This window comes from Acartia tonsa, chromosome 12 (assembly GCF_053477335.1).
Source record: "Acartia tonsa isolate MP-2025a chromosome 12, ASM5347733v1, whole genome shotgun sequence".
NCBI classification, from domain to species: Eukaryota; Metazoa; Arthropoda; class Copepoda; order Calanoida; family Acartiidae; genus Acartia; species Acartia tonsa.
Window position 1 is genome coordinate 43,783,633 of NC_137271.1, and position 13,451 is coordinate 43,797,083.

Genomic DNA, 13,451 nt, shown 5'->3' on the forward strand with positions numbered 1-13,451 from the left:
TCCAGCTCGCAGGACAGGTACACATCCATTTTATCCGGGAACTTGAAAGCATTCATCCTAGCGAAGGCAATCAGGTCTGCACCAGTGTTTCTTGTATCAAAGGTTCGGCTAAAACAAAGTATTATTATTTTTTTATTTCGAAGTATTTCCCGAGGGATGTTTAGAAAAGTTGACCGTAAACAGTATTATTTATTTTAAAAATCTGGCATAAAAGCCAGCATAACATAACATTAGAAAACAAATAATTAGGCTAGTTTTGGGCTAGATATCTTGCCAACGCCGGATATCCGGAAAATTATCGGATATCCAGCTAAATAACCAGATATCCTGGATTTGAAATCAGCTGGATAATCGGTATCCGGATAGTTTCAATATCCTGTTTCCGGCAGGATATTGAAAATTGCCGGATACTCGGCCTAACCCTAAATTAGGCTTCAAATATTTGAAATATTCATTAACTAACATAAGTTTTTGTCGATTTGTATGATCTGCGGCTATTCACATAAAAAAAATAGAAAAAATCTTCCTTTTCATGTTTTACAATTTAATATAACTATTTACCTAAAATATTCCATTTGATGAGGTCTGAACAGGCAACCATGATCGTTCAACAATCTAATTTTGTTGGCTCTTTGGAAATTTCTGTTAAAAAATAAAACATTTTGATAAAATATCCTGTGGTATAAAGCAGTTGAATAGGTGTCTGCCATGAGATGGTTTTCAGCTATTTTTTACACACAACCATTTACTTGTAAATGAACACTTTACTATGATATTTTAGGCAAGCTTATTTTTAGTCCATTGGTATTTTTACATCAACAACCATAATCAGCTTTGCCCAATTAGTTAAATAAGATCCAGGATATGCCCTTAATATTATGAAACTTTAAGATAAAAACCTTAAGGTCTCTTACGGAATGTTGTAATAGAGTCATACAGACAAAGCTTAGCTGTAGATTAGATTAAATTATTACTTGATTTTAAAAATTTTATAAAATGTTATCCCTGTCGTCATGAGCAAAGCAATTTTTAACCATCATATCATAGCCAGCGCCCCCATCATCAGCGTAAATAACAACGGTCAACTCGTCACCGATTTTGGTTAAACCTTTACAAATTTAGTCATCATATGTTATTAAATAGTAAGATTTCAGTGTTTTTATGTATGTCAAGTTAGATATCGTTACATTCAGAAAGATTGGTATTGATTTAGGGCTAGTTTTAGGCTATTATAAGGGTTTCTACTTAAACCTTTTCCCTAGAGATATATCACCTTGAAAAGAAATTACTACAAAAAAAACTCTACAAACGTTTTTTCTCCATCATACCTTGTCAGCATATATGGATGATTTAAATTAAGCCTTGGAATTGTTTGAGGATTAGAGTAAAACAATAGGGGGGAGAAAGGATTAAATAACTGTATCACCCCATCGCAACCACCTTCGCAACCTTTCTATTGGGTCATTGAAAATCAACCAATGGTGTTGCTTATATTTAACACAGCCAAGTAAAGTCTTTGAAAAATAAAGGGAGGTAGTTGTCTGTATATACATCTTTACTATAGATCTGTTGTTATAGGGCTTACTTAGATGTAAAATCGCATTTTCAATGACCGTATTATTTTGTACAATGACTAAATTCCTTCAAGAGGAGCTGCAAATGGTCCCCGGCCAAATTGAATCTCCATCCAGGTGCGCACATTGTCTCCGGAACCCGCGAATTTTACCTCCGCCACCTGAAATTAGTTCACAATTTAAACACTAGGTGTCTCGCTTTGTATTTATAGAAAAAATTCAGATTTTCAAATGAAGACTAGGACAATAATAAATGAGCAACAATTTGATGAAATAAAAAAGTACTTTACAATAAAAATGTAGAAGATTATTTGAAAACATAATGTAATTTATTAAGTAAAGTTTACTTATACTACACTATGGATTTCAATTTTCGGAGCCGTAATTCATAGTGTAAACAACACAAATTGTAGAAAGAATTAAAAAACAGTTAAAATGCAACACATACTCTCTTAAATAGTAGCTTCAATAAAAAATTTAAAGGCAAGATATTAAAATTAACTATAGCATAAGACCATTAGCTACTATTTCCATAATATTTACTAGTGGCTGCGTCCCTATCATCTAGGGACTCAGTATTCAAAGACTGAAAAAATAGCTTTAAACCACCCAAAGGCTTAAATCTTAAAATAAAATAGCCTAAAACCCCTCTAGTACCTATGTGAAGCTTCCCTAAATTAGATAACTTACTCGGTTTTTAATTAATCAATGAAATCTTAGGCTCTTGACAAAAAAGCCTTTCTTCTTTATAATACTAGCGGCTATGCCCCAAGCATGTAGGATCTTTGAATTCGAAGGTATAGATAAAGAAGATAAAAATAGCATAAAACCACCCCTGACTTAAATCTAATAAATTTAATAGCCTAAAACCATCCCAAGTTCTTAAGCTACAGACAAAAACCATATTACTTTATATTATAGGCAAGGACTAGGATAGGATAAGCTGTATCTAAAATAAATTTCAGAGAGTAAAATTTATAAATGTACCTGTTTAAGATCAGCAACACCAAAAGGTGAGAAGGTGATCACTTTTTCCAGTTTGCTCTGCCAGTCACATGTGATCTTGCGGGCTGAGTCCCAAATATCCTGCACCATAGCATCCATCTGAACAAAATATAGGATGGACTGAATTTTAATATCCGAATGTGTATACAGTTTCCTCGGTGCTTCCTCATATATCCAATATATTCCATATCCATTGTAAGAAGATCACTTAATGTTTTCAAATTGTTAGATTTGTAAAATTGCTCTTATTGCTAAAATTTTTAGTTGTAATTTAAATTTAGAATTGAAAAAAAATCACGAAACCTTTGAACGAAAAAAATCATTTTATCAAATATATATAAATGTTACCAAAGTAAAATATTGCCAGTCCATCTGGTTTATCGCGCTTACCACTGCGTTGGATAGGAACAGTTTAATGATCATAAATGATGTCGTAATCTTCAGGAGCAAAGCCTCTAGAGGCTAAGAGCGAAGACAAAGTGATATCAAATCAAACAAAAAGAGATGACCGTTTAGATGAACACAAAAATCTCATTAACGGCTAGAACTACAGAGAAAAATCCCATGTATTTATTCATACATCTCACTATTTGTCTGTAAGAAAACCAGAATATAAGGAAATTTTGTGGTTTCAACAGTGATTTCAAAAATATACATATGTACATATATTGATTTTGGAAAAACCAATCAGAATTTAAAAATATTCAGATGCATTAATAATTATCCTCGTACAAAAGTTACAGGATGTCTGTCTGTGTGTTTGTGTTGCAAAGGATCTCTCCAACTGATGAACTGATATGGTTCTCCTCTTCAATGAAGCTTATCAAGAGTATCCAGGAAAGGTACCCTGAGTGTTTGAACCAACGAATAAGAAAGCGTAGTTTTACAACGTTGGGTACCAGTGAAATCTACAATTCTTTCTCTACTCCCTCACTAACAGATCTATAGTATAGATGTACATACATATATAGATGTAAGAGGTTAACTCACAAACAAAATATGAATTTTTATATTTATATTTATTCAGTCATTACAAATTGGTTCGTGCATGTTTGCACTCTTCAGATGTCAATGTATATACAGACAACTACCTCTCTTCCTTTTTTAAAGACCTCATTCGTCTGCTTCTAAATTATTTTTTGCTACTTGGCCGTGTTAATATAAGCGATACCATTGGTTGATTTTCAATGACTCAATAGTAAGGTTGCACAAGCGTGGGTGCGATGGGGAGATACAGTTATTTAACCCTTCCCTGGTACATTAGAATAGTCATTTCTCGTATCGTATTATAAACGGCTTTCCGCGGATATAGAATGTACAATTATAAGATTAAAACTAGTTTTTTTAGCCCCGGGGTGCCGGAGGCACCGGCTAAAAAAACAGGTTTTAATCTTATGATTGTACATTTCTATATTCGTAGAAAACTGGATATAATACGATGCTAGACATAGTTTTTTCGTATGGATGAGAACCGGTTCCTATCCACCGGATTCGAATGAATACGAGAAAATTAATTCTGAATCTTCTCCATATTAAAATAAGACATTAGCCATACGAAATCCGTATGTCTAGATGTTTCTATAGTCTGGAAAAGGTTCAGAAAGTACTATAAGTGTAAGACATTTAGTCCTATCATGAAAAATTATATAAATTTCCCCCTCTAGTGTTTTCCCCCACTGCACAAACACAACATGTTTAAACTGATTAATATCAGTCCCTGTCCCCCTGATATAACAAGGAAGGAGAACATATGTTTCATTATAGTTGTTGTAGAATTATTTCTTTAAATCTATAATCATCATCATTATTATAGTAATAAAAATTATATACCTCGTTGACCTTTATAGATGATACAAGTCGTGTTATATATAGTTGCCTCTGTCTGTCTGTCCGTCTGAATGAAACTTTTGCCAAAAAATGTAAACCTGAGGAAAAGTTATTTTGTGTATAGTCTCTTTTGTGGCAACGCCGCTTAAGGGGCGTGTCATCGTATTTTCACAGTAGGGGGGCTCTAACTCTGCGAGGCCAATTACCTAACCCTACGGGGCAATCACCTAACGTAATATAACCTATAAAAACATATTGTGAAAATAAGAGGCGTTGCTATGAAAGGGACTATACTTGTTATTTTTTAAGGGTTGAAAGCAACTGAAAATACTTATTTAATGAGGAACTTACTGTCTTACTGTCTGTAACGCTATAACTTTACCTGTATAATAAGTGTATTTTCAATCATAAGCCTATCAGAACTGGCCTCTACAGTGCTAGTACCATATCCAGAAAGGGGAACTATATGTCTGTCTGTATATCTTTCTACCTCCCCGTCTGTAACGCTATAACTATACCTGTATAATAAGTGTATTTTCAATCATAAGCCTATCAGAGCTAGCTTCTACAGTGCTGGTACCACATCCAGAGAGAGGAACTATGTGTCTGTCTGTCTATCTATATGTCTGTCTTACTGTCTGTAACGCTATAACTATACCTGTATAATAAGTGTATTTTCAATCATAAGCCTATCAGAACTGGCCTCTACAGTGCTGGTACCACAACCAGATAGAGGAACTGTTATTCTATGCTGTTGACTCTTACTGTTTCTTCTCACGTATCTAACAAAAAATAAAATAAAATAAATTACTTTAGAAAAAAATTAAATTATGTCTATAAACATGCCATAATTAAGTAGTAAGGATTTTTTGAAATCTTAGAAATGCTGGTCTCAATGGGTTATATATTTTAGGGAAGCTCAATAAATAATCTGGTATGGTTTTAAGCTATTTTCCTGATCTCCCCCTAGAAACTTAGGGCGGGGCAACTAGTGCCACATATGACAAAGCCCAAATTGTGTTAAAATTGTCTCAAAAATGATCCACGTGACGTAATAAAATGAGGGAGATAAGAGGAGAAGAGGGTAAGAAAACCCCTGAAAAAGAGATGGATAATCCCTCATTTTTATTACGTCACATGGATTATTTTTGACACAATTTGGGCTTTCTCCCAAATATGGACATATGCTTAGTTGTCTCCATAACAAATGTTAAGTAATGTTCGGACAAGCCCTAAGTATCAAGAAACCATGCTACTATAGGTTTTTGAAAACAATAATAGACTTAGTATCATGCAAAAACATTCATTTAATCAATTTTAAAATAAAGAAGTTTGTAAAAAAAAAATTATGAAAACTTTGTATAATCACGGAACATTTCGTGATAATAGTATAAGTCTATAAAAAAAAAGTTGAAACCATTTTGAATTTTAAATTTGACGTAGTATTATTATCTGGTTTTAAGCTTATGATTGTACAATACATCTTTATATTCGTAGAAAACTGGATATAAGACGATGCTAGACATAGTTCTTTCGTATGGATGAGAACCGGTTCTAATCCACCGGACATTAATCGGTTTCGAATGAATACGAGAAAAAGTATTACCTGAAGGAGTGACCTATTCCCGTTTAAAGGTATATAAACCTGAGGCGTGCATAAGGAGTGTATACAGCAAATACACCCCACTTAAGATGACATGCCTTACCCTGTTTTAAATCACACTGACAATTTCTTTACAAGCAGTTGATCTATACGAGGTAGTCATTCAATTACTCAAATTCCAATGAAAGAATGGAAAAAAATATAACTCCAACATATATATTTCATCATTATTTATCACATCGTATTATAGACAGCTTTCCGCGGATACAAAAATGTAAAATGATGTGATTAAAACCAGGTTTATAGCAACGAGGGGCCGAAAAAGGTTTTTGTTTTAATTTTATGATTTTTATTTTAATCTTCAAGGAAAATTGTCTGCAATACGATGGATATTTATCGGTTACTCATTAACAATTTTGCAAGGACTAAAGACATTGAAGGATTATTTGAGGAGGTGTTTAGGGGGGTGGGTATACCAGAATAGATAGATATCATTTGACGATCTACCTAAGGCTTGATTTATATTTATTTGTTGAACCCTTTAAAGGATTTACATTACCTTTCTTAAACTATTACTCTATGAAAAATAATAAGATGTGTAAACTGGTGTCCTACTGTTTTAGGATCCATGGTGGTATAAATATGGTTTCTTATAATCAGGGAGGGAGGAGATATTAGGCTGTTTATTACAATAGTCCCCAAAGTTTTATAATTACGGTTTCTTATTAATAACTTTGAGGACTTTTATTGAATTTTGATTTGTTGGCTCATTAAGTCGAGTTCAAATGTTTCAATCCCCAATTAAAATCTAAAGAAGGTTTTTTTTGGAGATATACATCAATTTATCAGCCATTGTCTTGTCCTTTTACATCCCTGCATGTAATAAAGTTTGTGGAAGGAAGGAGTTGTAGCAGGGAAAAAAGGGACATAAGACTCCAAATTATACTTGTACTCATAGTTTTTAAAGAAGTTCTCTTATTCGCTTTTTTAGGAACTTGATGGCACTTTTATAAAATCACATAATCTATAATACAAAGTAGAACGATGTCTGTCCGTCTGTCTGTCCGTCTGAAGCTTAACATCTCAGTAACCGTTGAACTGATTGGGCTCTACTTTTCAGGGATTATACCTACTGGTCCTGTGATGGTTTTAAGCTATTTTCTTGGGGGGTGGGACACCCCTAACCCCCCCAAAAAACAAAAAAATCCCCCCTCATTTTTTTTTTTTTTTTTTTATTGCAGAAGATTTACTTGGTCCTTTTTTTTCACCTTAATTTTTTTTATCACCTCTAGGGGCAAAGCCCCTAGAGGCTAGGGGCGAAGCCGCTAGTCTATAATACAAAGTAGAACGATGTCTGTCTGTCTGTCTGTCTGAAGCTTAAGATCTCGGTAACCGCTTAATCGAATGGGCTCTACTCTTCAGGGAATATACCTACTGGACCTGTGGTGGTTTTAAGCTATTTTCTTGGAGAGCGGGACACCCCCCAACCCCACCACCACAAATAAATTGATCAAAGATTGAAAAGAAAGCTTTTTGGATAACCCATAAAATTATGGTTCGCAGCACCAAAATATGTTTTTTTTAATATGTTCGAAATAAGTGGTTGCATCTGGCAAAGCCCCTAGAGGCTAGGGGCAAATCCGCTTATAATATATATAAGGCAATGAAAATGTGTTTTAACTGATATTTGTATCAATATAATGGCCCCAACATGAACTCTATTCTAATAATATTATATCTCTTGTTAATAAGATAACAACAATTATATTTTTTAATAATCCTTTCCCTGAATTATTTAAAAACCCATAAAGTAAATGTTATAACCAAATTTAAAAAGTTTATAGTCTGCGAATTGTGCTTTAAAAAGCTTTACAAGGACACGTATAAACGTAGTATAGGACTTATTAAAAGCGAAACTTTTCTATATTTAGGGTCAGTCGTACGTGACGGATAGCTCTTTTCGTTAATCTAGGCATGAGAATTTGAATAAAAGTGGGAAGGAAAAGGCAGACGAATAGCCAAAACCCATCCCAGGACTAAAAAAATAGCCTAAAACATTCATATCTAAATATATGTCATATACCTCAATCCCTGTTTTCAGAAATGAATTTATTAAAGAAATAATTTTTGTTACTTTAATCTACTGTAAAAATACTCCTCCCAAAAGAAATAATTTTCAGCTGTCTTTCTATGGTTCGATTTGATCGTTCAGATAGGTAAAAGGCAAAGAACAAATATGCCAATGAAAAAGTTTTTGGTTAAATTGGATTAGGTGATTGTCCAGCAGGGGCTAGAAATAGGGGATAAGCTACTGTGAAAATACCACAAAACGCCCCTTAAGTGGCGTTGCCACGAAAGGGACTATACCCAAAGTTTTCTTTCTGAATAAGTGCAGAAATGCTTTATCTTTCATTTACCTAACCCTACAAAAAAAATGGAATATTTAATAACATGTACATATAGTGAGGTACTTTGAAATAATTTTTAGAATAATTATTCATGACCCATGACAAAAAAAATATATGATTGTTGGTTTGTTACTTTATCTTTTTCTTGTTTCTCTATGCATAAATGTGACAGAAGGGCGTAACCCTCTTGTACAAGGTCCTCTGTGGATTAACATTTTCTTTTTAAGCAGCGCTGCTTATTTATGATAAAGATATGTAGGCTGGGGCGTCCAAGCTTTTTTATTTGGGGGGGGGGGGGGGTAAAATTTTAAAAATAAAAAATTTTGGGGGTGCCAACGACAAATACCTTTACCCCCCCCCCCCCAAATAAAAAAGCTTGGACGCCCCAGCCTACATATCTTTATCATAAATAAACTATATCAACTACTATATAACTTACTCTGTCTGTCTTTTTGTACAATGGGCTGTCTGAAAATCTTTTTAATCCTCTCTAGAATTATTTCTTGTCGCCAATAATTTCAGATATTTTCCTAGAGATAGTTAAAAGGATCCTTTTTTAAGTATAACGCTACACCCCCCCCCCCCCCCCCTCCAATACTTTAAACACTAGTTGTTATTTATTGTGATTCCTAATATATAAAATATATATAAAAAAAAAAACAGGGATGGGGGAGGGGCTGGATGGTTGACTTGTAAATTATAGAATTTTGCCCATAAACCTTTTGACAAGTGTAAGGACATCTTGTACTTGGATGTTTGAATACGGTGTAGTGACATGTTTTCTAAATTTAAAATGAAACAAATTTTAGTATTTAGGTTTTAAAAATGTTTTGATAGTAGCAAAGCTAGTCTACAATTCAAATGACTAGCACTAACATATGATCATCTACTTTGTATATTTATTTGGAAAATTCTACTTTACTAAGCTGCTATATGAGATAAGCTTCGGAATTCTCTTGTGAAGATACTCCTGACCACTATTTCAGTTTGAAGTAGGAATGGGCCGGATATCCGGACATTTTAAATATCCGGCCGGATACCGGATATTGAAACTATACAGATACCGGATATCCAGCTGATTTGTAATGCCAGATATCCAGTTATCCGGCCAGATATCCGGATATTCGGCGCTGGCCAGATACCCAGCCGGAAACTGGATATCCGGTATTATAAATCAACCGAATATCCAGTATCCGGCCCAACCCTAGTTTAAAGTACTTTTGTGCCACGCTTATTATCAATCCTTGTTTATGCAATAAACCACTTGAATTTGAATTATTTCAATATTTTGAAGAATTGCTTGTTTTACAGAAGATGATTCAAGTCCCTCCACAGATGATGACGTCATACGATAGAATAGCCAATGAGAGGCCAGTATACACTGTAATTGACCAATGGTAAAATTTATGTTGGCCTTTCATTGGTTATTCTATCGTATGATGTCATAATCTGTGCAGTTGAGGGAGTTTATTCATCTTCTGTTTTAGAGAGTTATTGTACCTCGCTGTATTAGCATATATTTAAACATGGTCATACAACATTGATACATAGATAGATAACAGAGCACCATCATTAACGCACAAGAACAACAGTCATAATAGCTGGATTTAGATTTACAACGACGAAAGATAAAAAAAACTTTGATTTTTAAAAAGAGTATTATTTCTCATAATTCTTATATATTTGTGTCTTAAAATGGATAGTTGAATGAAGTGCTTTTAAAGAGTCTGATTGCAAGCATAACTTACAAAAATACTATACTAGCACATGTAATTTTGTATTACAATAAATAGCAATCAATTGTATATGAAAGCAGTACAGCCATATAGCACATATGATTTTCAAGTCTTGATATTTTGAAAACTACCTGGGAGCAAATTTAAATTCTTTCAAATATATGTCCTGTAGAAATAGTTTTAAAAATTGTACAGAAAAAAACTATGCAGTTCACTAAATTCAAGTTTAAATGCACTTCTTGCAACTATCCCTTTTGTAATTTTAAACTGAACATTCAGAAATGGTCATACATAGTCATGACACTTTTCAAAACCTGAAAAAGCTTTAATGTAAAAGAATTCCCAATCGTTCGAACGGTTAACGAGATCTTAAGCTACAGACATAAGAACATAATGGGTATTATTTGTGAGAAATAAAAATTGGCGCTATTGATATTTAAGCGGCAATGATTGGATATCCAAGATAGCATTGCATATCTTAGAACATTGGTCATAAACCAAGAAGATATCACAGTACTTATACCCTTTTTGGTGTTTATCAAACAAGACAAACAACATTTTTTCAGCATCGCTAAAATCTTTCCCCACCCTTTCTTTAAAATGTTTTATTTACTAAAAAAATCGAATTAATGACAAACAAACATTAACACTTGTAGAGTGTCATAACTTAAAATATCTTACAAAAAAAATGTTGTTCAAATCAACATGTTTTAAATGGACATTCTGGTAACGTTTGTAGAGTTGCTACGCTTTTTCTAAATCGTACCTTACTGTTATAGGAATCATCATGCAAAGTTTGTAATCGATAGGACAATTCTAGCATGGTTAAATTAACGATAGGAGCTAACCGTATGGATGGACGGAAAGACACTAACTATAGATAAGCTTCGCTTTTTAAAAAAAGATTAATAGTTAGTATTTTCAATGTGTTATGTTAGAATGAAACAAAACATATCTTTAAGGCCAAAAAATATTTGTTCTGTGTGTTGAAATACATCAGGAATGTCCTCAAAACGGACACAGATTATCCGTCATTTTGTGTTGTAGTAGCGCAGCTACTCTGTAAGTACCATGCTTTTGTCAGTCCGTCGATTTTTTTTGCATTCACTATGAAAAACATCTGAACGAATATGGTTCTCCTTTACAATGTAGGTCCTTGGAAAAACTATTTCGGGAAGGGAACAAACACCATCACAATAGATTTTGCACTAAAGAAGTACCACCCCCCCCCCCTCACATTTTTTCTTCTTAAAACTGAAATTTTAAATGGGGGGATAGTCGGAACCCCCACCCCTCATCCAACCTCCAGTAGCCGCTAGTATCTAGTTAAAAAACAAGGATGACGGCTATTTAAAAATAAAACAGTTTAAATTTATTCTACCTTTTGAATATATATTTAGATGTAGCTGTACTACAAAAATGTACATTTTTTGTACAAGACAATAGTTTAAATATGTTGTTTTAAATATTATCAATTACAGTATATTTAACTCAAAATTTTTACAGTGACAGTTTACGATTTCAATGTCTTTAGAACTATCTATTACTAACAAGCCAAAAAAAGTGTTTGAAAACACAAGCTATTCTAAATCAATAGAATACATTTTTTGAAATTATATTTTGAATTAAATAGATCAACAATTAAAGTATCACAGTAAAATAAATAAATATGCAGAGATAGGAGGGGGACAACGGCCTATAATCAAATTTTCCCCTTAAACTTTATAACCAGAGATGGATTCTTCAACAACTTTTTGGCTCACTGCCTCCTAAAAAATTCTGTGAAAAATCCTCCGAAATCTCATTAAAAATCTACAAAATGAAACAAGATCTTATGTTAATAACCCTTTTATTATTTTACTTAATTTAGTAGATTTTTATGCGATTTTGGAAAATTTTTCACAAACTTTTTTAGCCAAGCTCACTAATTTTAGTGAGGCAAAAAGTTTTTAAGATTCTACCTTCGGTTTCTGCCTTTTGTAGTTTTGAATTGTTAGGGGTAAAGGTTAAAAATTGACACTAGAATGCAAAATAATACCTTCCAGTATTGATTCGATACCGATTAATATATGCTGGATTAGAACCGGTTGTTCGCCATACTGAAAAATCATAGCATCGCATTACAGACAATATTCCACGAATATCAAAGAAACAGGTTTTGTTAGCATGGCCCTTTGGCACCTCGGGGCTAACAAAACTGGTTTTACTCTTATTTTTTTTATTTTGATATTCGCGGAAAGCTGTCTATAATATAATGCGATAAAAAAACTATTATTATATCCTTATCATAAATTTTACTATAAAATCAATTGGAAAATTAATTAATCCCCATTGTCTTATCCCCGTCTCCCTGCAAATATGGCACTTTTGAATAAATATTATTTCAGTTTTGATAAGATACTAGAACAAATATATCAATAACAATTAAGAATATTCTTTATAAAAGCAATAAAATAATGTAGTACCATGGACGTAAAACCCTAATTATAAAATAGATACACTTATATAAAAATTAAGCATGACATACGTTATGGTAACTTTGATAGGCATTTCGGGGCTAACAAAACTGGTGTTAATCTTATAATTGTACATGTTTATACCCACGGAAAGCTGTTTATAATACGATGCGAGAAATAGCTATTTCACTATGGTGCCGAAACCGATTAATATCCGCTAGAATAGAACAGGTTATAAGCTAAAGTAAAAAGTTATGTATCGTATCGTATTATATCCAGTTTTTTACAAATATAGAACTGTACAATCATAATATTAAAGTCAGTTTTATTAGCCCGTGACTTCGGCATTTAGGGACTAACAAAACTCGTATTAATCTTAATTGTACATGTTTATAACCGCGGAAAGCTGTTTATAATACGATGTGATAGATAACTAATATGAATATGTAGCATAGCAATAACCTTCTAACTTTGTTATTTTACAGAGTAACAAAACTTTAAATTAATAAAGAAATCCTTATAATAAAGTAACAGGATGTATGTTTGTGCCGAAGGATCTCGCTAACCGATCAGGTTCTCCTTGATAAGGTAGCTTCTTATTGGCCTCGGAAAGGTTTATAACTATTTGGTGGAGGGTACCACCACCCTCCAAAGAGAAATCACAAAAAAATATAATTTGTTTTACGCAGAGAGATTTAACACAACATAGACAGGTATCGTAGAGACTTGAACCAAAAACCCAAACATTTAGAGTGCCACTAGAGGCCTCTAGCGGTGTAGCCGCTAGTTCAATATATTTTTCTTCATCTAATAAGTCCTAATTGCAAACAACAGATAAAAAG

General features: G+C 33.2%; 1 protein-coding gene across 1 annotated transcript in view; it reads right to left on the minus strand.

The window, feature by feature from the left end:
* LOC145333365 (cuticlin-1-like) overlaps positions 1–13,451 on the minus strand; it is a 106,434-nt gene that overhangs the window by 4,559 nt on the left and 88,424 nt on the right. The window contains exons 5-10 of the mRNA XM_080178482.1: positions 5,065–5,188; positions 2,562–2,678; positions 1,641–1,735; positions 1,006–1,107; positions 562–642; positions 1–108 (exon numbers count right to left, since the gene is read on the minus strand). The exon at positions 1–108 is cut by the window's left edge and continues 16 nt beyond it. Coding sequence (XP_080034608.1) covers positions 1–108; positions 562–642; positions 1,006–1,107; positions 1,641–1,735; positions 2,562–2,678; positions 5,065–5,188 — 627 coding nt within the window. The remainder of the gene's footprint in view (positions 109–561; positions 643–1,005; positions 1,108–1,640; positions 1,736–2,561; positions 2,679–5,064; positions 5,189–13,451) is intronic.